The 24,436-nt window shown below is 37.6% G+C and overlaps 1 protein-coding gene across 1 annotated transcript in view; it reads right to left on the bottom strand.

Moving 5' to 3' along the window:
• The window catches only part of THSD7A (thrombospondin type 1 domain containing 7A), a 518,919-nt gene that overhangs the window by 242,231 nt on the left and 252,252 nt on the right, over window positions 1–24,436 (bottom strand). The window contains exons 3-4 of the mRNA XM_009002347.5: window positions 16,721–16,969; window positions 13,971–14,152 (exon numbers count right to left, since the gene is read on the bottom strand). Coding sequence (XP_009000595.1) covers window positions 13,971–14,152; window positions 16,721–16,969 — 431 coding nt within the window. The remainder of the gene's footprint in view (window positions 1–13,970; window positions 14,153–16,720; window positions 16,970–24,436) is intronic.

Here is a 24,436-nt window from a genome sequence, read left to right as displayed (position 1 = left end):
AGACTTTAGAGTCAAAAGTAAGGCATTGAGTCCGTGCTTTGTCAGTGATTATATCAGTATGTCTGAGAAAATTATTCTCTAATTATCAGGTTAGTCACACATCAATGGGAAAACACTATCTACCACAATATGCTTGGTACTTTTCTTACCCCCCGGTATAGATTTTTAGAGGGCTTTGAGAAATAAGTCAATAGCTTTCCTTGTTAAAACATAACTGTATTTTCAAAGTACTTCTGGGATTCCTAATGAAGTAGAAACTTAATTGATCCAAGGCTTTCTAAACAGATCTAGCTGAGCACATGTAAAACAATAAAAGTGTTTTCTAAACTCTATTATTATTATTATTATTATTTGAGACGGAATCTGCTCTGTTTCTCAAGCTGGAGGGCAGTGGTGTGATCTTGGCTCACTGAAACCTCTGCCTCCCAGGTGCAAGCAATTCTTGTGCCTTAGCCTCCTGAGTAGCTGGGAGTACAGGCATGTGCCACCACACCTGATTAATTTTTATATTTTTAGTAGAGGTGGTGTTTCACCATGTTAGCCAGGTCGGTTGCGAATTCCTGGCCTCAAGTGATCTGCCTGCCTCAGCCTCCCAAAGTGCTGGGATTACAGGCATGGGCCACCATGCCCGGCCTCTAAATCTTATTTTTTATGTATCTATTTGCTACAATTATTATTTTAACAAGGCTTAAGTTTTCCCAGGCATAAAGCTGCCTATCCAAGGGCATTTTAGATCCCTGGAAATTCTGTGGGATATAAGGTGCAGATGGATCAGTGTGGCATTCCAAGGTTGAGCAATGGTGAAAGTGTTTTTAGGGTAACCTAAAAATCCTAGGGTTACTACAAGCATCTTCTTCAGAATTTTTCAGCAATGGAGTACTGCTTAAATTTCTCAAGGCTGCTGAATCACAAAGGAAGGGAAACTGTAATTATCCTGACTACCATAACTATAGAAGTAAAATTAATTATATTTATTCTTATTCTAAAATAATACAAAGAAAGCTTTAGAAAAGGTCTATTTTTTTTTCCAAGAAAGGAACAATTTTTTATATAATGTTGGTCCATGGAAAGACTTTAAAACATACTGTAAAGAGACAGTATTATCTGCTCTCCATTATGTTTCTGAACTAGCAAGCTAGTATACAATTAGCCTTTATTGCATGCTAAAGATTTGGAGTGAAACTGTTATTTTAAAAAATTCTCTTTTCTCAATTAAACCAGAAAAGTAAACACATAAACAAAAGCAATTAATATTCATTTGGCATATAATAAATGCAAGGCCTTATGCTAGGAAGTGATTTACATATGTTACATATGTCATCTCATTAAGCCTTTGAAGAGGAAAGAAAAGCACAGGAGATAAAGAATGAATTAGTGCAAAAGATGGGTTAATTCAAAACAAAACCTTATAAATTAAATGTCCAGGAAGTCAACTTACTCTAACCGAAGACCTTTCTCTATCCTTGTAAAAGATATTTCCAAAGGATACAATTAGCAAATGTACCCAGACCTCTGCTAAGAATGATAGCTTGTACTAAAGAAGTTTAGAGAAGGAGAAAATACTATGCCCTCTCTCAGAAGCTTAAAATCTTGGGAAATTGGCATGAATAGAATCGAATCATATAAAATGAAATGGCAAATTATGAAATACAGCAGAAGAAGGCTATATGGGTTTTGGATAAAGGAAGATGAGTAAGGTCTTACAATTTGAAAATGGTTCCTTAAAAGAGGAGATACTTGGATAATTGGGACAATGGTTGAAGGCATTTCAAGGCAGAAAATAGAGAATAGCAAGAGAAAAGGAGCTGAAATAGCACTGGTTTTTGCTGCAATGGATAGGTGATCCTTAGCTTAGAGAGAGTTCTTGTGTATCCACAGATACAACACAGCCTCTGACACTGAGGACATGTAGCTTTGTTGAGTACAGAAAATGTAAAATTGTAAAGAGGTACAACCAGTGCATATAATTACAAAAGAATAGATTACTACTTGAGTTCCTGAATTGCATTAAATGGGCAATTTTTTTTCTTAAATTAGCTCCCCCAATAAGAGACATTTTTAGTGGATTTCAAACTAAGAATATGAGCTATATCCTTCTATTTTGAGCATATTTTCTGTGCAATAAATGATGAGACCTTTCCAAGATGAATCTGTTATGGCCTTTTTCTCCATTGCTATTCTCCTTGGTTTATTTCCCTTTTTATTGCCCATTGCTTTTAGAAGGAATAAATATTAATGAGTTCTACAATGTAGTTTGCACTCCTCTGTTAACACTGGAGAGAGTAGCTACTCCCTATTGAGCAATCATCAGCAAGGCAGGGAACAACCAGCCCTAGCCACAATCCATTTCTTTTACATCTTTAGATAGCAGGACTGTGCCTCTGTAAAAACACTATTCATTCACCGGTGCACATCCCTGAGTGCTCATTTCAAAATTCCTCCTGGTGCTATCATTTATCTGCAACGAACTCGATGAAATAAGTGCTTAAGGGTTACAAAAAGCGCACATACTACAATCACTTGATAGCGTCAGGTTAGATAACATCTTATCTACCACCTTCCTTTCATTAATGGAAGGTCCCGTATTAACTGCTGTGGCTTCTTTCCATCTCAGGTTACAGGTAGGAAGTAAGATGAAACAGTATCTGTCCTTCTTCCCTAATTTCCCAGTTTAAATACTAGCAAGGTATTGTGAGTTTCTAGGAATTTACAGCTCAGGGATCTATAACTGGAAGTCAAAGAATACAGAAAAGACTAATATAACTGAAAGGTCCAGTTCACTTTGGAAAATATATAGTGACTTTTTTCTAGTCATTCCATTCTTCCCAATCGTACCTATAGAACCATGGGGAAAACAAGGCTTTTCAAGACAGAAATGCATGTGTTACTCTTTCTCATCTTAAAGTAGTCTTTCTCATTGGCTATAACAGAGGCCAAACATCTGTGTTAGAATTGGGGGGTAGATTTATTGAGAAGCCTATGAAGCTTAAGATTTGGGGCTCTTCTAAGGGCCTGGCAGAGATGTTAGTCAGTGATTTTGAATTTGGAATTTTGCAGTCTGATTCTTATTTTTTGTAATAGTTAGAGTTCTCTAAATCGCATAAGCTTTGGGTCCCTAAAGACTCTCAGCTGTATTATAAAATCGACTCCTGGTTATAATCAATGATAGTCCTTATAAAACACAGATTCCTGCCTCATTCAAGACCTACAGAACTACAACCCCAGTGTGCAATATCCAGGAATATTTGTATTTTTTAATGCATCTCGGTGATTCTTAAACTACATTTTGAGGACATATGCTTTAGAGAAAAAAATTCACCTGAAGAATAAGGGCACAGATTGCTATTAAGGATGGACCACGGTGTAGTGCACTCCAGGGGATTAATAAGACAGCCCCAAACTGACAGATCCATAGAAGTCACCCTATGTCAGCCTTGTGAAGGGTCAGTCTAAACTCCAAGTACACCAAGCTATAACTGCAAGGCTGTTATTAGGCTATAAGCTTCCTGATGACAGGTGTCAAGTCTACTCTTTAAAAAATCACCATGGAATACTATGCAGTCATTAAAAGAATGAAATCATGTCCTTGGCAAGGACATGGATGGAGCTGGATACCATTATCCTTAGCTAACTAAGACAAACAGAAAACCAAATACTGCATGTTCTTACTTACAGGTGGGAGCTAAATGATGAGAACTTGCGGACACATAGAGGAAACAGCACATACTGGAGTGTTTTGAAAGGTGGAGGGTGGAATGAGGGAGAGGATCAGGAAAAATAACTAACTAATAGGTACTAGGCTTAATATCTGGGTGACAAAACAATCTGTACAGCAAACCCCCATGACACAAGTTTACCTGTGTAACTAACCTGCATTTGTATCCCCAAACTTAAAATTTGAAGAAAACATAAAAAATTCTATCTTCAACTTCAAAATCAGTGATGTAACCTAATAATTGTTCAGTAATTGTTTGTTGAGTGAAAGAAAGAATCACAAGTGAGATAGGGAAATTTGCAACCCTTCCTCTGCTGTAATTGATGTTCAGAAAAATAACACTTGGGAGAATGAACACAGAATGAGTTTAGCATTAAATCCTTGCAAATGTGTGTTCCTGGCATACACATTTAATCTTTGTCTTAATAAATGTAATTAATATTGTCATTATCATCATCATTATGACTACTTATTTATAGTGGCATTTGCAAACAATAGGAAGCATAATGAGTACTTAATTTCCTATTGTTAGCAAATTAAGTACTTATATATAAGTACTTATAAAAGTACTCATTATACTTCATATTGTTAGAGATATTCTATTGTTTGTAGCATAGTAAAACATTTCGGTGTCATGAGATTATCAACCAATGCTTTATTATTAGCTTAATATTTCTCATATACTTTATTAGTACATCATCTATGACTTTGTACAAGACACCAATATACACCATTAATTTTATTATCTTGTCTGGGTAATAATTTATTTGCCAATGTCATTTTTGCCTTTTCCATTAGCAATTTGGGAAAAACTAGAATGATAAAAAGACAGAGAGGTTTAAAATACTTATAAATTTTCATGTTTCTATCCTTCAGTTTTAGAAGTTGGCAATTGCTTTCATGCTTCATTGAACAGTATCAATTTGGCAACATGATTTTTCTTGGATTTTACATTTGTAAAGATAATCCTTCACTCTCAAAATACTGGAGGAAATTTGGGGCATTTTTTATTATCTCAGAAATTGTTCTATCAAATATCATATAATTGATCTAACCTCTTATTCTCCTGAATACTTTTGACACTGTACACATATGGTAAATTAATCTTATGTTATTTCCTTGATAAAATATGATTTTTACCTGTGCTTTGTATATAAACGTGGCATTATTGACTAGAAAATATTAATACACTTCTGTGATGTGTTAGTCTGCTTACATGTTTTCCAGCAGTGGTGAAGTCCACACCCTTATGTAAACATGTGTAATAAGCCGATTTGTCTCACAGATGCAGTTTACATTTAAAACAAAATGATTTCCTGTAATAATCTTTTACTCTGACATTTTAAAGCTTCACTTCTAGTCTTTATTTGGTATTAGATAATCCACGTAAAAAAATTGGTAATATTTTTTCTTTAGTACTTCTACGAAATTGATTAAATTTTACCCAGCTTCTTTTATTTCTTCTATTGGATTGGAACAGTATATATGCACATTACTTAATTATTAATACTTCATTATATTATTGTATAATAATATATAATTATACAGGAATATATTACTAGTTATTGAAACCAAAATATGTATTATTACTTAATAATTATGATTAAATAATTAACATGCATAAAGTTAATAAAATATAAGAGTGTTCAGTATTTCTACATTTTTCCTAAACAATATATTCCTTATTGCTTTCTGCTATCATATTTGTGTTCATCAACTGATTGCACACTACAATATTAGTACTGCTTCATACATATGCATGCTTAATTAGACTATCCATGTGTTTACCAAATTCTTTGCTCAACTTCAATCAATCTTTCTTTGTACAATTCCTTCTTCTTCTTCTTCTTCTTTTTTTTCTTTTTAAGACGGAGTTTCGCTCTTGCTACCCAGGCTGGAGTGCAACGGCGTGATCTCGGCTCACTGCAACCTCTGCCTCCAGTGTTCAGGCAATTCTCCTGCCTCAGCCTCCTGAGTAGCTGGGATTACAGGCACGCGCCACCATGCCCAGCTAATTTTGGCATTTCTAGTAGAGATGGGGTTTCACCATGTTGACCAGGATGGTCTCGATCTGTTGACCTCGTGATCCACCCGCCTCTGGCCTCCCAAAGTGCTGGGATTACAGGCGTGAGCCACCCCGCCCGGCGATTCCTTCTTCTTAAATATACTTTGGCAATCTTTCAGAAAGGGTTTATTAGAGGCGATCCCTTTCACCTTTGTCTAAATTTTGCCCACACTTTTGAATATTAGAAAGCTGGGTAAATAACTCTAAGTTGACAGTTATTTTCCTCTCAGGACTCTGAATATATAATTAGTGTTATTTTGCTTTTTTGTATCTGCTGAGAATTTCACTGTTAAATTGCTAATTCCTTTGTAAATAATCTTTTTCTTCTCTGTATTCCTTTTAACATATCTTTGTAGTTGCTGAGCTGAAATCTCACTACATTGTCTCTAGGTGCGGGTATTTTATTATCCGGCTTAAAAATGTTTGTTTTTCCTAATTCTGTATATCTGTGATGTTTTTTTACCACTTCTGGAACATTTTCTCTCCCTTTCTATTGATTCTTATATTCTGAACCTTCCTGTCCAACTCTAAATGATTATTATTCTCACTTTTATTTTCAACTTCTATTCTCAGCGTTGTTTATTGAATAATTTCCTTATGTTTGTCTTCAGTTGACTAATAACTCTTTAGCTCAATCTGTCCAACATACCTCCTTACTTGTTTACTTCCTATGAATGTGTTTTTCAGTTCCAAAACTAGTATTTTAAAAAATATGGTCTTTTAAATTATGACAAGTTATTTTTAATCTTGTAAAGTTTTTCCTTTAAATCTTTAAAAAGTTTTTAACACATGTGTGTTATGGTCTCTATCTGTTGTTTTGTTTGTTTTGAGACAGGGTCTTTCTCTGTCACCCAGGCTGGAGTGCAGAGGGGCAATCTTGGCTAACTACAATCTCTGTCTCCTGGGCTTAAGAGATCCTCCTACCTCAGCCTCCTATGTAGATGGGACTACGGGTGCATGTCATCATGCCTGGCAGTTTTTGTATTTTTTTGGTAGACACAAAGTTTCACCACATTGCACAGTCTGGTCTTGAATTCCCAGACTCAAGCTATCCACCTGCCTCAGCCTCACAAAGTAGTGGGATTACAGGTGTGAGTCACCATGCTTGGCCTCTATCTGCTATTTCTAATACAGCATTTCCAATCTTAGGAGTCTAATCTTACTGTTTGTTAGGCCTTTTAAATTTTGTTTATGATGGATTATTTTCCCTTGCATAATTCATAATTGTGGATGGTGCAGTTTGCAGGGGCAAATCCTGTGCCATAGGTTAAGATATTCACATCTAGAGACTTTTTGCATTTGCTTATTTCAGGCATTCTAGTAGTACCAGTGGAATGATACAGTTTCTTATATTAATTTCTCAGCTTTGCAGTTTTTGGACTCACGGAAGTAAGCATAAATTTGAAGCTAAAACCAATATGAAAACAGGCCCATAATTGGAATTCTTAGTGAGAGTCTCATTTTTCTCCTAAATTAAAGCTGAGGCTCACCTATTTCATTGTTATCTCCCTCTACAGGTAAGTTGAGTTTCTCTCTTTGAGATTAATAAAGTATTGCCATATTTCTGCCTGTATTCTCTTTCTTTGGCTAAAGTTTCCGTATCATGCTTTTTATAGGGTTTACTCCTCCTAGATTCTCAAAATGTCTAATCCTTTTCCTGTGCCATCCCCACCCAAGGGCAACCACAGAAAGCATCAGCCCAGCCTTGCTGGTTTGTTCTGGGGAATCATTTAGTTAGTCAAGACCTCAGTTCTACCCTTAAGAAGATTTAAAGCAACACTGGAAAATATATATATGATTGATTACATTACTGTATAATAATACATAAGTATATAAATAACCATAAAAGCATTTTATACATTATAATTATGTTACAAAAGACATTATAATTACATACAAATTATATAATTATATTATGTATATTACAAAATACATTATAAGTATATATGACATATATAATTATATATTATTATAGTATTTGATTATATTACTGCATAATACATAATTATAGAAATGTTAGTAGTTATTAAACCAAAATATGTATTTTACTTCATAATTCCCCATAGATTTTTAACATGCATAATGAGCTAATAAAATATAAGAGTGTTTAATGTTTCTACCTTTTTCCCCAAACAATATATTCCAAGTGCGTGAATCTTGACTAGGTGTTATATAAAGGATGTTTTCTTATGTAATCTAGTCTGTCACAGAGCTTGACTAGGAAGAGAAGAGTAATTTATAAACAGGTTTCTTCAGGCAATCAAAGGAAAGTAATGTGCCTAAGAATACACGGCCAAGCAGAAATGAAAACCAGGTTTCCTGATTTCTATCTGGGGTTCTATTGAAAATAGCCTTAAGATGAAAAGTTCAAAGACTTTTAAACTATATACCATAATTAGAAAAGATAATATAAATAAAAGATATTCTCTTAAATTAGTATCCAAACTGAAAACAAAGTGTGTGATCTTGATCCATGTAATTTGATCTAATGAGTAGATCATGTGTCCTCTATTCAAATTCAGAGTTGCCAACAGTTCCATATTCAGAGATAAAAGGCAGTCTGAGTGTGAATATAGCCTCTTTGTGAAAAATAATTTAAGGTAGTGGGGGTAGTTATTTGAAATATTCAAGAGACAATTTTCAGACAAATTGAAAGAGATTGTACCATTTTATAAAGGTGACAGTAAATATGTCAAACAGCAAATGTTCACTAAAAGCCTACTAAGTCAAAGGTATAAAGCACAGTACTCATGTTTATCTGACTTCTGAGCTGCCTCATAATATGTTTCTCTGATTGCCTTTTTGGTTGAATACTTCTGAATTCTCATCAGTAAGCTGTTTCTGTGATAAAAACTCATATGTTACCTCTGGGTGGACCACTAACTACCTTAATCTAATTCCCGGCATGAGTTTTTATTACCTTTTACCCCAGTGGCTGAACCTCTTGACATCTCACTTTCCATTTTGTAATCCACTGATCACAGAGAAATTTCAGAGGGTAAGAGCTGTTCTCTCCCACAAAACATACAGAAGACTAGTTATCAAGGAGGCTCCAATTCCTTTGGGGATTCCTATGTTTTAATTACTACATCCAGTAAGTCCTCACTTAACATAACCAATAGGTTCTTGGAAACTTTGACTAATCATTATTAAAAGAGAACTCATTTCTCCATAGGCTAATTGATATAAACAAGAGTTAAATGCCCATGGCATACTTCTGGTCACAAAAAGTCACTAAACTTCTAAATAAAAGCCAAAACACTTTTAATATTAAAGACTGAAATAAATCTAAGCTATACATACACTTAAGAAATACTAAAAACAAGTAAGATCATTATTTACCTAATTATTTCAGTCCAGGGTCGTGAGTGGCCAGAGCCTATTCCATCAGTGTAGAGAGCAAGGTGGGAACCGTGGCTGGATAACATGCCATCCCATCTCAGGGTGCACTCACACACACACGCAAACTCACTCAGACAGGGACTCTGTAGACATCCCAATTCACCTGATGTGGAGATCTCTGAGACAGTGGAGGAAATCAAAACACCCAGAGAAAACCCATGCAGACATAGGAGGAACATTTGAACTCCACAGAGACAGTGGACTCAGCTGGGAATTGATTTTTTTTTTTTTCTCATCAATGTTATAACAAAATGTTGGACAAAATAGCATTATTTGAAGAACTCCTGTATTATTTTCCAGTGCTTTTTATATTCCACTGTATCTACAATGCACTGTTTCCAATCTGTAGCCATCATATGTTCTAGTTCATTTTTCTTTATAAGACAGGTTTGATATATTTCTAGCAAAATAGAAAGTAAAAATAAACCACTCCTTTTCCTAAATGGCTTAAGGATTGCATCTGGGACTCTATGGAGACTCTCTTAGGTGTCAGTGACCCACGGTTCTCTGATAAACCTTCAGGTGGAACTATCATGTAAAATATTCTTACCTGCCTTTTGTTTCAAAAGTGAGGAATAGGAAAGATGCAGCACTAGACTTCAACATACTCTGATATTTTCTTTTCTTTTTTTTTTTTTTTGAGACTGAGTGTTGTTTTCTCGCCCATGCTGGAGTGCAGTGGAGCAATCTCGGCTCACCGCAACCTCTGCCTCCCGGGTTCAAGCAATTCTCCCGCCTCAGTCTCCTGAGTGGCTGGGACTACAGAAGCATGTCACTGCTCCCAGATAATTTTTTGTATTTTTTTTTAAGAAAAGACAGGGTTTCACTGTGTTAGCCAGGATGGTCTCGATCTCCTGACCTGATGTTCCGCCTGCCTTGGCCTCCCAAAGTGCTGGGATTACAGATGTGAGCCATCGTGCCCTGCCTCTGATATTTACTTTCTAAAATAACAGGGAAATAGCACCATCAACATAGCCTTTCTTTTCTTTTCTTTTTTTCCAAAAAGCTTTTATTTGTGGAAACTGTGGATAAAATACAGTAATAAATAATTTATTTTCCATTTACAATGGTGTGACCATTTTATTTTCTGATTTCTATGTTGAACATGAAGGAATGTGAGTTCTTTACTTATCCTTCCATCTATCCATTCACAGTTCAATCATCCATCCCTCTATCTTCCCGTCGATCCTCCAATCCTTTCTGCTGCTACATCTCATTCTGTGTCATCATAAAGTCTTACTATCTAGGCTGCCTTTTTTAATAACCCCCAATTCCACAGATGATATACAGATTTTAGTGTGGATTTTTAATATGTTTTCTACAGAGGAGTGCTCTTAAGTTTCCCCTAAGTTACTAAGCTTAATGGTGACTTATAACCAATACTTTAAGTTTCTCTCATTTAAAAACATGTTCAATCTGTACTAAATAAAAGAATTTCTTGAGTTACTGTAGGTAAAACCCACTTTCATTTTACTTTGAACTCTAAAAAAAATCATTTTACTTCCATGCATCCAATGATCAGCAACACGTTCATCAGCTTTCTAGGAGTCATACAGATAACCTCCCCACAGGCAAGGCTTCTTCCTGTCATATTCTGATAAGGGTAGATTTAATGCCAGCATTAGCTGGACATCCTTCACAGCCTACTGGAAATCTGATCAGCTGGCTGAACAGAGCCTGTCAAGGGTTTTACTACTGACACTCTCAGTAGGGAACTTGTCAAGCCTTTCTTCTATGGAAATGATATAGTGGAAATTCTGCTTGCCTGAATATTGTGGGAGAATAGTTGTCAGAATTGGGAGGGTTACCTATAGCTAACAGCAGGGCAATAATATAATATAGACACTCTCCAGTGTCAATTAGATATATTTTTCCTATTGTTTACAGGGGCTATCTCCAACTTAGAATATATTCTGATGATATAATTCCACTGATAAAAATAGCATACCAATTGTGAATATTATACTGAAGACCTTGTGAGTACTTTAAAAACATACATTTGATATTCTGGAAATTAAATATATTAACTCCAAGGATAAGAATTTTTCTGTCCCTATGGTGTGTATCAGTTAATAGTAGGGAATATACCAATGAATAAAGTCATGAATACCTCCTGCCTTTGTGCTAAGCTAGTCATTACCAATCCCCTGTGTGACACAATGCACCAAGTTAGTAAAGGAGGTTTATGTGAATTCCATATCCCTTCCTTTTAGTATTTTTTGTACTAAACAATTTTATTTTTGGGTTAAAGTGTTTTCTTTTGTGTTAGGGTCTTTTTCACATACTGGTTATATGTGAAAACAAGTCATCTAGAGAACACATGGTGTGAATCTGCAAAAAGAACAGTGTAGATTGTTCTTCAAATTAAGTAAACAGGAGATGGTCATAGTGCAGGTTTTTCATGGTTACAAAGAAACGACTACTTGAAATGAGTTTCTTCTTCTTAGGTGCGGGAGTTGTTGTGAGAGATTTCTCTCTCTTTCATAAGATAAGCTTTCATTCTTCCAGATGATGACTGAACATCCATTGTGTATAATCCTCAAGCCCACAGCCTAATTGTTCTCCCTTCACACACATTTATAGACTTCGCATGTCACCCCTGGGATGCAGGTATACTGAATATGTTTCCTATTGGGAAATGTTAAGTGCTCCCAGAGAGAAACTAACAAGAGTCTAAACTTGGTGGAATAAAAGCTACATTTTTAGAGAGAATCAACTGTTTTTGCAAAGACTTTAAGAAGTTCATTAGTATTCTTCATACTTGGTATGAAAGGACACACATTCCTAAATTATTCATGTTACATGTTTACATGATAAATATTAATTTTAGGTGAATTAATTACTTCCATCTCTGTTGACCTTTGTTTTGGCATTTGCTTCAGTCTAACAAATACATCTTAATAATGATATTCTTTCAGTTTTCATTCTTTTTCTATGACTTCTTTTTGGTGTCTGTTGTGCTTTAGCAGTGGTCAGGGGTGCTCTAAAAGAAAATGCTTTAAAAAAATACCCAGTTGCAGTTCAGAATTCTGAAGGATCTTTGGAAAGTAATAACCTACAGGACATAATTGACATTCCGAAACGAAAATCTGATCTACCTCTAGCAATGAAATTATACTACTCTGGAAAGACTGCTATAATAAATCTACTTAAGAGTGTTAAAATGCAGCCATTAAAGTGGCCAAGAAAATATTAATGTACTAACATTACATGTTTTATACTACTTCCTTATAACCTCAAGATACATTAGTAGTAAAATGTATCCCTAGGCTAGAATCCTAAATGAGTTTACATGCTGTGTAAAGTTAGTGGATACAGAACAATTAAATGTTGAAAGTTGCATCTGCAAAACTTGTTTTTATCTTTCATGAGTTTCTGGTCACTGGTGTCACTTCTTTCTGGGAGGGACAGAGAAGCCATCTCTTCTTTTGGTTTTTAAGGCATTCATTTCTCTTGGTTCTTTACCTTATTTTCTGATCATTTTCACTCCTGTTCCTTCCCACAATATTCTCCTTTGTTGGTGTTTCATTTGGTGGTATTGAATAGGGTCTTTATTCTTGTACTTTTTCTACCAAGGTATTGTCTACGGATATAGAATCCTTTCGTTTCATCTCCTCTCCTCCCCTCCCCTCTCTACAACTTGCCAAATACAACACATTCATCTTTACTGGTGAGATTTGTCCTTTGTTTTTGCTTTTTTTTAGCATTGTGCATTAATACACACTGTTCCCTTGCCCGAAATAAAATTCCTCATGCACTCTTGCCATACTTACCTGTAAGTAGTGTCTCTGACACCATTCAGCTTAAGTGTCACTCCCACCATAAAGGGCTCTGTTTCCACTACTCCCCTACGCTCATTCCGAAACTTATTGTACGGCATAGCATATTGCATTTTAATTACTGGTTTATCTACATGCTCTCTTGATGACTTTGAGGACATCCATGACATGCAATCTGTACTGATATTTATCCTCACTCTCTTAAACAAATTGTATATGCTGATATATGTTCAACGGGCCAGTGAAAGAAGTCCTGCTATTCCTCAGACAGAAGGAGAAAGACTGCTTACATTACTGCTTAAATATGTTCGTTTTTGTGTGTGTGCTTAAGATCCGCTAATTCAATGTACACTTGATCCAGTGATTATGATAGTTTTAGAGTCACACTACTATCTAAAATATATACTTTTAGCTTGGGCCATGTTGGATTCACTTTTTCTTTTGTACACTTACTACATCTGGTCTGGAAACAGATTTAATTGAAAAAAAAAGATATGATTGCCAAATTATTAAAGAGTTTTAAAAAATGCCTTTGGGTTAAAGATTTCTTTTACTGTTTTGATTCTGTACTTATTTCATTTAAATTCTAATGGATAATTTTATTCAATATCATAATGAACTTATTTTTAACCACATTTTATCCAAATAAGTTTTTTTTTTGACAAGCAGGTTTTACTTCTTATATAATTTTGGAATTCAGACTACACATTTGCATGACATGTGTATACTTACAGATAATTTGTTATTCTAGTTTTAAAATGATTCCTGCTAGAGTTTGATGCAGACTTTGAATTGAGAAGGCCTTTAAGTCAAAATTTTAAAGAAGTTTGTTAGTAAACCAGAACTGACCAAAGATGGAGCTGTATTAACTACCTTCACAGCCACAGGGTGGATTACTGTTTACTGTAGTGAATACCGCCACACTGTGAACAGAAATGCAGCTCTCATGCCCCAGATGGCCGTGTATATATCCATTCAGAGGATGCCTTGAGAAGAAAGCAAAGGTTACCTTCTTTGTTCTTGTGGGTATTTAACTGTGAGAGAAGGTGTTCGTTGGCCTGCACGCAGTACACCTCTCGGGTCTGGATGCCCCCGCCACAGAGGGCTGTCTGGTTGCCACGCCTCTTGTCCTGCTGACTTAGCAAAGGGTCCACACGGCACTCAGTCCACTCCGTAGTTCTCCAGCCATACCTAAATAAAGAAAACACAGCAGCAGCAACCATATTTATTGAATACCATGTTTACCTACTCCTCTCATACTTTGTTCTAAAGAGAATTAGTCTCAAAAGCGTTTTCCTAAGGAATCTGTCATAGACTACATCTATGGTGCATATTTGGTTTCAGCTCCCTCTTTATGCTCTTGTAGCACTCCATTTAATGAGGGGTTAAATTTAGGGTGATTCTGCTTTAATTGCAATTACTGGAAGTTACTTATAAATATTTTATGAAAAGAGAGCATAATGCTGAAAACATGAAATTTTATGTTCAATTAAGCTGAACCCAAGCTTGCCCTTTCTTGTTGCCTATAAAAAAGAGGATTGAATATGAAAATGGAAAATATTCTGAGTGATGATAAACCAAAACATTTGCTTTTCCTTTATCAAAATGAATGAAAACTGCACAGTGTAGCAAAATTATAATTGTGTATTAGGATTAAAAATTATAAGAGAATAATTCAGAGTTTACTCTTTATTGTCAAGAATAAGATTTTTTTTTTTTGGAGCATGGAGCATCCCTAAGGAGTGCTGATGCGTGATGCAAAGAGCTGACACTTCTCATCAGTGGAGCACAGGAAAGAAGATCTATGGGTCTCAACTAAAGCTCCAATCAAGATTATGATGTGAGAGAAATGTCAGGGGATTGTCAGTCCAACACTTGATTGAAGGAGATAGCTAGGGAACCATTTCCTGATGCCACTGAAGATAGGAAGAGATGGCATTTCTCCACCTCAAGGAAAATGGATACTCTAAAAGCACAAAGAAAATGACTCATGTAGCACTTTGTGTCACTTTAAGCAACATGCTTCCTAGGTAATCAGATAAACAGCCAACATAGGTGCAAATGGATGTGCTAATGTTCATCTGCATCAGGCAGAAGGTTAAACGGCCCTCAGATGTCTGATCTATATGCTTCACTCTGTCAATGGTAAGGTTGCGTGACAGTAAAGATGGACTTCATGCCTGTTTTTGATTTCTGTAAGTGGGTATCTGTTGCTTGACAGAATTGTAGGACTGGGTCATGAAGAAACACCACATGATGTGAATTTATAAAGGAAGAACAGCACTCAGGTCAACTCTAGAAACACAGATAATTGATGCCTGGTTTCGGGGTTTGGGGGAAGGAAGTAAAACCAAACAGATCATTTGTCAAGGGAGTTACAAGTTAAAAAAAAAATAAATCAGAGATCCAATTTAGCTCAACCCAAAAAGTCCAATGAGAGGAATAGTCTTTGAACAATGTAAACTGATTACGCGTACTGTGAAAAACACTACCCCCCAAAAAGGCACGGAGAAAGATACTCAAGGATATTGTGTTTGAATACCTCAGAAAAAAAAAGAATAAAGGACCTAGTTTGCAACAAAATAGAAGAATCTCATAGGAGAGAAAACACAGGAAATTCTGGCAACTTTCTTGAGCCCATTATGTGGAGAGGAACCAGAAAAATCAGTGGGGTAGGCAGAGACTTTGGGGAGTAAATTCCCTGTGGAGGTTTTGTCACTTTTTACATTAGAGCACAGTGGTTGGGTCCAAAGTGCGGCAGGATTACATATCTGGTATAAAACATTACTCATTTTATTGCTGTTGTTATAGTTACTGTAGCAGTAGTAATGTGTCCTCAATGGTTCATTAAGATCTAGATATATGCATGTTCTTTAAATGTTTGTGATGATCCAGAGATGCTCTCAATGAAATTCACTCATCTCTATTGCAAAACTAACATAAGTTACTTTATAAATATCCTATATGCAGATTAAGCTGAAATATTGTTATTACAAACTAATTCACAATAATAACTTGGAAATGATATTTTAATACTGTTATACTGCCAAATGTTTCAGAATGAGTCTTACCTAATCTGAATTCACTGAATATTTACTGAACACTTACTTTGTACAAGGTACTGTGATATATGCTAGTAATTAAACAACAAGTAAACAAGCAAAAAACCCAACCCCTTTCTCAATCTTTGTCCTCATGAAACTTAAAGTCTTGTTATTTTGATGCATTCTTTTACTCTATTGTTTAGACTTTGTTATACACAGTACAAAATTTTAATAGTTAACAATTATCTATTATTTGGAAAGTTTATTTTACATTGTGGAATGGAGGTTGACAAACTGTGGCCCAAGAACAAATAACCTGCCACCTTTCTTTACTAATAAAATTTTATTGGAACTCAGTCACACTCGGTTGTTTCCATATTACCTATAGCTCCAATAGCAGTGTTGAGTCATTGTAACAGAGACGTGTAGCCTGCAATACTTAATGCTTAACTACCTACCCCTTTACAGAAACATTTTGGCAACTCCTATTACAGAAGATACATAAACATAGAATTGGTGCTAAAAATTTCATTGAGGTTTAGTTTGTCAAAGATACTTTTATTCTGTAAAATCTTTTTTTTTTTTAAGGATACTGTTTGTAAAGAGATATATTTTTTATGCAAAATTACTGTTGCTCAGCATACTTGTCAGTCAAAATCACATAGCGGAACCAATGCCATTTGGGCAGACACTGTACTCTTCTTTAGTTACTCACATGGCACAGGGGGCAACTCCATCTCCTTGAGACACACAGGGTTCTTTTTCCTCAAGTTCTGGACACTCCTTTTCACTGCCAATAGGAAACTGCCTGATGGTACGTGTCCTTACACGAGTGCCTGCAGGGGACACCATGTCGTGGCATGTTTTTGAGCAGGGGCTCCACTCTGACCATTCGGAAACCTGGCACTCTTTGGTGATCACACAGGACTGGAAGGTCATTGGAAGCTTCTCTTGCGGACAAAAGCTGTAAAACAGCATTGATATTCTCATTACAGACTCACAGGCAGTTATGAACTTTGTCTTCTACACTCGAGTGAATCAGCTTGGGCATTTTTATTTCTACTTGGAGGTGTGCTTCCAATTTCATTGAAAATACATCGACACGATGTGGAAAAACAGTTATACTCAAAGCTAACATTTGCATATTCTTCCATTTTTTTCTAAGAGTTGTTAAACCATTCATAGGAAGTAGAAAATAAAGAGAATTAAGTAAAATTAGCTAAAACTAAGTTTGCCAAACTGTTTATTTGACTCATTCCAGACTTGTTTTAATTTAGAAAATGAGAAACCAAGAACTGTTAACATATGCTAATTTCCAGTCTGTTTAGGAATCAAATAAATATGGCCAGACATCTGGGATGGTTAATACTCAGTGTCAATTTGACTGAATTGAAGGATGCAAAGTATTGATCCTGGGCATGTCTGTGAGGGTGTTACCAAAGGAGACTAATATTTGAGTCAGTAGGGTGGGAAAGACACACCCACCCTTAGTCTGAGTGGGCACCATCTAATCAGCTGCCAGCACGGCTAGAATATAAAGCAGTCAGAAAAACGAGAAAAGACTAGACTGGCCTAACCTCTCAGCCTACATCTTTCTCCTATGCTGGATGCTTCCTGCCCTCTAACTTTGGACTCCAAGTTCTTCAGTTGTGAGAATTCGGACTGGCTCTCCTGATCCTCAGCTTGCAGATGGCCTATTGTGAGACCTTGTGATCATGTGAGATAATACTTAACAAGTTCCACTTCATATTTTATTTATTTATTTATTTATCCTATTAATCTGTCCCTCTAGAGAACCCTAAGACAATTTTTGGTACCAAGAGTGGTTCTAAAGGAACAGAATATTAAGGATGGAATTCTTTTATTGGTTTTGGGGTTTCTGGAGTTGGCTACTTAATATTAGACCCCAACATGCTAAGGACTCTACTTCTGATAGAATGGAGAACACTCATAGTCCTTGGCATGAACTGTTTAGAGTGTTATGCAAAATAAATGCATTTGACACTCCTGATTCATCACTCATAAGAAGCAAGGAGTATAGTGACTCTATACATAGTACCTTTGATCATATGTGGAGAACCAAGGAACATAATGAAGCTAGTTGGTTGCTCCTAAGTTCAGTGGACAAAGTGATGAAAGAAAACGATAAACTCAGGGATTCTAACTCCTGGCTTCAGAATCAGATACTGAGCCTCAAATCTACTAAGTTTGTTCTGAGTGAGAGACTTATCTTCTGTGAAAAAAAGCTGAAATTGTGGAAACCTGGACACAAGCTCTTATCATGTTAGTGGCTGGCTTGCAAAAAAAGGTGCATGCACAGTTTTGCCAGGTGTCTACTATTACAGTTAGAGCATTGATTGGAAAAGAATGGGATCCTGAAACTTGGAATGGGGACATGTGGGAGATGAATCTGGGGGTGACCCTGATGAAGCTGGGGACACTGAGTTTGTAAATTCTGATGAATCTTTTCTTGCTAGAAGAAACAGCTTTCCCATACCCAGTAGTGGCAACATCGTCTCCACAACCCATGCTGCCATCAGCCTTTCCACCTGTTTGAGGAGTTAAACCCTGTGCTGCCTGAGGCAACAGTGATGACTTACCCTGAGGCAGCTGCCAGGCAAGACAAAGTTGATTCTCCTTAGGAGCCACCCCCAACACACCTGTTTGCTTCTAGACCTATAAATAGACTAAGGTCCTGGCAGGCCCCTAGAGGTGAGGTTGAGAGTGTGACCCATGAAGAGGTGTGCTACACTTGAAAAGAACTGCTTGAATTCTCTAATTAATACAAACAGAAATCTGGAGAACAGGTATGGGAATGGATGTAAAGAGTGTGGGATAATGGTGGAAGGAACATAGAGTTGGATCAGGCTGAATGTATTGATTTGGGCCCATCAACCAGTGACTCTGCATTTAATGTTGCAGCTTGGGGAGTTAAAAAAAAGAGGTTCTAATAGTTTATTTGCTTGGTTAGTTAAAATATGGATAAAAGATGGCCCACTGTGACCGAGCTGGATCTCTCTTGGTTTAATGTCGTGGAAGTGATCCAAAGGCTTAGGGAGATTGAGACGGTGTGGATTAGTCAATTTAGACCTACTCTTCCCAGCTGGGAGGGTCCAGAAGATATAACCTTGACCAATGCCTTACAAAACAGATTCATGAGGGCAGCACCTGCATCTTTGAAAAGCCCTGTAATTGCTCTTATTTGTATATTGGATCAAATAATGGAAACCACAGTCACTCAATGACAAAACTTAAATACCATGGGAATAATTGAATCCTGAGGTGGCAAGGGCCAAGTGGCAGAACTCAACCATCAAAATCAAGGTGGGCACAACTATCGTAATGAACAGCAGAGGCAAAGCAGCAATCAGAATAGTCTGACACATGTAGAGCTCTGGCATTGGTTAATTAATTACAGTGTCACCAGAAGTGTAATTGATAGGAAGCCTACTGCAGTTCTACTTAATTTATATAGGCAGAAAACTTTTAGGTCAAATGAACAAAAGACTAATTTGAATTATAAAAACAGAGAATCATGGCCTCTCAATCAACTTCCAGACTTGACACAGTTTACAGACCCAGAACCTCTTGAATAAAAGGAAGCCCATGTCCCCTTGGGGAAGGACCCCACTACATTACAGACAACTTTTACTCTTGGTCTTTCTTACATTTTTTTTTCCATGGAAGCCTCTAGCTTTTTACCTGTGTAACTGTGCACTGGAAAAACGGAAATGATCAGATATTTTGGGGACTACTGGACACTGTCTCTGAGCTGACACTGATTCCAGGGGACGCAAAACACATTGTCGTCTCCAGTTAAAGTAGGGGCTTATTAGAGGTTAGGTAACTAATGGAGTTTTAGCTCAGGTCCAACTTACTGTGGGTCCAGTGGGTCCTGGGACTCATCCTGTGGTCATTTCTGCAGTGCCAGAATGCATAATTGGCATAGACATACTTAGCAGTGGGCAGAACCCCTACATTGGCTCCCTGACTGGTAGGGTGAGGGCTACTATGGTAGGAAAGGCCAATTGGAAGCCAGTAGAGCCACCTCTTCCTAGAAAAATATTAAATCAAGAACAATATCTCATCCCTGGAGGGATTGCAGAGATTAGTGCTATCATCAAGGACTTGAAAGATGCAGGGGTGGTGATTTCCACCACATCCCCATTCAACTCTCCCATTTGGCCTTTGCAGAAGACAGGGATCTTGGAGAATGACAGTGGATTATTGTAAGCTTAACCAAGTGGTTACTTCAATTGCAGCTGCTATACCACATGTGGTTTCATTGCTCGAGCAAATTAACACATCACCTCATACTTGGTATGCTTTGGCAAATGTCTTTTCTCCATTCCTGTCTCTAAGGCCCCTCAGAAGCAATTTGCCTTCAGCTGGTAAGGCCAGCAATATACCTTTACTCTCCTACCTCAGGGGTATATCAACTCTCCAGCTTTGTGTCATAATCTCATTCAGAGAGACCTTGATTGCTTTTTGCTTCCACAAAGTATCACACTGGTCTATCACATTGATGACATTATGCTGATTGGATACAGTGAACAAGAAGTAGCAAAGATACTGGACTTGTTGGTGAGACATTTGTGTGTTAGACAGTGGGAAATAAATCCAACTAAAGTTCAGGGACCTTCTACCTCAGTAAAATTTCTAGGGGTCCAATGGTGTGCAGCCTGTCAAAATAGTCCTTCTAAGGTGAAGGATAAGTTGATGCATCTGGCCCCTCCTACACTACCAAGAAAGAGTCACAATGCCTAGTGGGCTTATTTGGATTTTGGAGGTAACACATTCCTCAATTGGGTGTGTGACTCTGGCCCATATATCAAGTGACCTGAAAGACTCTCAGTTTTGAGTGGGGTCCAGAACAGGAGAAGGCTCGGCAATCAGTTCAGGCTGCTGTGCAAGCTGCTCTGCCACTTGGGCCAAATGACCACCCATATCCAATGGTGCTTGAGGTGTCAGTGGCAGATAAGGATGCTCTTTGGAGCCTTTGGCAGGCCCCTATAGGCAAATCATATTGGAAGCCTCTTGGATTTTGGAGCAAGGTCCTGCCATCTTCTGCAGATAACTACTCTTCTTTTGAGAGATAGCTCTTGGCCTGTTACTGGGCTTTGGTGGACACTGAACATTTGGTTATAGGTCATCAAGTCACCATGTGTCCTAAACTGCCTATCATGCACTGGGTGCTGTCTGATCCATCTAGCCATAAAGTAGGTCATGCACAACAGCATTCCATCAACAAATGGAAGTGGTATACACGTGATCGGGCTAGAGTGGGTCCTGAAGGCACAAGTAAGGTACATGAGGAAGTGGCTCACAACTCATGGTATCCACTCCTGCTGCCCTGCCTTCTTTTCCCAGCCTACACCAATGGCCTCATGGGGAGTTCCCTATGATCAGCTGACAGGAAGAGAAGACTAGGGCCTGGTTCACAGGTGGTTCTGCACGATATGCAGGCACTACCTGAAAGTGGACAGCTGCAGTACTATAGCCTTTTCCTAGGACATCCGTCAAGGACAGCAGTGAATCTTACCAGTGAGCAGGACTTTGAGCAGTGCTGTTGTGCACTTTGCATGGAGGGAGAAATAGCTAGATGGGTAATTATATGCTGATTCATGGGCTGTAGCCAATGCCAATTGTTTGTCTGGATGGTCAGGGACTTAGAAAAAGCATGATTGGAAAATTGGTGACTAAGGAATTTGGGGAAGAGGTATATGGATGAAACTCTCTGAGTGGTCAAAAACTGTGAAGATATTTGTATCCCATGTGAGTGTTCACCAACAGGTGATAGCAGAGGAGGATTTTAATAATCCAAGTGGATAACCCTTTCTGTGGGCACCACTCAGCCTTTCTCCCCAGCCACCCCTGTCATCGCTCAATGGGCCCATGAACAAAGTGGCAGGGATGGACATTACGCACTGGTTCAGCAACATGAACTTTCACTCACCAAGGCTGAGCTGGCTATGGCACTGCTGGGTGGCCAATTTGCCAGTAGCAGAGACCAACACTGAGCTCTTGATGTGATACCATTCCTTAGGGTGATCAGTCAGCTACCTGGTGGAAGGTTGATTATATTGGACCTTTTCCAACATGGAAAAGGTAGAAGTTTGTCCTCACTGAAACAGACACTTAATTCGGATATGGGTTTGCCTATCCTGCATACAGTGCTTCTGCCAAGACTAACACTAAGACAGAATGTCTTATTCACCATCATGGTATTCCACACAGCATCACCTCTGACCAAGGCACTCACTTTACAGCTACAGAAGTGCAGCAGTAGGCTCAAGCTAATGGAATTCACTGGTCTTACCATGTTCCCCATCATCCTGAAGCAGCTGGATTGATAAAATGGTGGAATGGCCTTTTGAAATCATAATTACAACATAAACTAGGTGACAATAGTTTGCAGGGCTGGGGCAAAGTTCTCCACAAGGCCGTGTATGCTCTAAATTAGCATCCAATATATGGAACTGTTTCTCCCATAGCCAGGACTCATGGGTCCAGGAATCAAGGGATGGCAGTGGAAGTGGCTCACTCACCATCACCCCTACAGATCCACTGGCAAAATTTTTGCTTCCTGTTCACGCAACATTATGTTCTGCTGGCCTAGAGGTCTTGGTTCCAGAGACAGGAATGCTGCCACCAGGAGACACATCAATGATTCAATTAAACTGGAAGTTAAGATTGCCACGTGGATACTCTGGGCTCCATCTACCTTTAACTCAACAGGCTATGAAGGGAGTTACAGTGTTGGCTGGGGTGACTGACCTGGACTAACAAGATGAAATCACTTTATTACTCCATAACAGAGATAAGGAAAAGTATGCATGGAATACAGGAGATCCATTAGGGCGTCCCTCGGTACTACCATGCCCTGTGATTAAGGTCAATGGGAAACTACAGCAGCCCAATCCAGGCAGGACTACAAATGGCCCAGACTCTTCAGGAATGAAGGTATGGGTCATGCCACCAGGAAAAAGCCACAACCTGCTGAGGTGCTTGCTAAAGGCAAAAAACGCAATGGGTAGTAGAAGAAAGTAGTCATCAATACCAGCTACAACCATGTCGCCAGGTGCAGAAATGAAGTCTGCAATTGTTATGAGTATTTCCTTCCTCTCTTATTAAAAACATGTTTGTTTATTCATACACCTGTACTAAGAAAATATCTTCATTTTGCATCCTTTTTCCTTTAGTATGTGACATAAGATTTACTGACTTCATATCAGTATTTAAGTATCAGTAACGTTGTGTAATAGCATTTGGTTTGGGGATTGGTGTTTCCAGTGGTACTAACGATAGTTGTATTACATTAGGCATAATTATGTTCTTACTATTTTCTTTATTTTTAGATTACGTATCATCTCAGGAGATTTGTATGGGTTGACAAGGGGTGGACCTATGAGGGTTAACACTGAGTGCCAACTTGATTGGACTGAAGGATACAAAGTATTGATGCTGGGTGTATCTGTGAGGGTGATGCCAAAGGTGATTAACATTTGATTCAATGGGCTAGGAAAGGCAGACCCACCCTTAGTCTGGGTGGGCACCGCCTAATCAGTTTCCAGCTAGGCTAGAGTATAAAGCAGTCAAAAAAACATGAAAAGACTAGACTGGCCTAACCTGTCAGCCTACATCTTTCTCCTGTGATGGATGCTTCCCGCCCTCGAACATCAGACTGCATCTTTCAGTTTTGGGACTTCGACAGGCTCTCCTAGCTCCTGGACTTGCAGATGGCCTATTGTGAGATCTTGTGATTGTGTGAGTTAATAATAAACTCTTCTTTATATACATAGCCTATTAGTTCTGTCCCTCTAGAGAACCCTGACTAATATAATAACACAGTATTGTTTTTCATAGAAAAAATAATTTAATATGTGCCTTAACATTATTTTTAATATCACTTGAAACTTTAGATCTGATTTATAATTATAATGTATACTTGTTCAAGTATATCCACTTTTCCATTCAAACTCTGATACATAGAATACATGTGGGTTTCCTAATTAAATATAACATAAGTATTAGAAATCCACATCTATTTACCTATAAACTACATATACCTTTAATATTTATTTTATCAGTATTTATGTTCCAACTTTTATCTACTTGTACTTCAATTAAAGGGATGGTGGATTCTGAATTATAATATCTACATGTGAAGATGAAGATGATGGTGTGGATGTCATCAATTGGTGGTACATATACTTTGAAGAGTTCTCCTGGAATTGGATGAACTTGCATTGATTCCTAGTTTAACTCTTGCTCATTCTTGATAATCAATAGTGTATATTTATAAGACACAGGCAGCTCTCACTATGAAGAGCCATCTGATGCAAGGGGAAAATGCACTGATTATTCTGCCTCATCATTCAGGTGCTATATTTAACTGTGGTAATTAACCATAGAAATGTTGGTCCATTTT

This window comes from Callithrix jacchus, chromosome 11 (genome assembly GCF_049354715.1).
Source record: "Callithrix jacchus isolate 240 chromosome 11, calJac240_pri, whole genome shotgun sequence".
Taxonomy (NCBI): Eukaryota; Metazoa; Chordata; class Mammalia; order Primates; family Cebidae; genus Callithrix; species Callithrix jacchus.
This window is presented reverse-complemented; position numbering and strand designations above follow the sequence as displayed.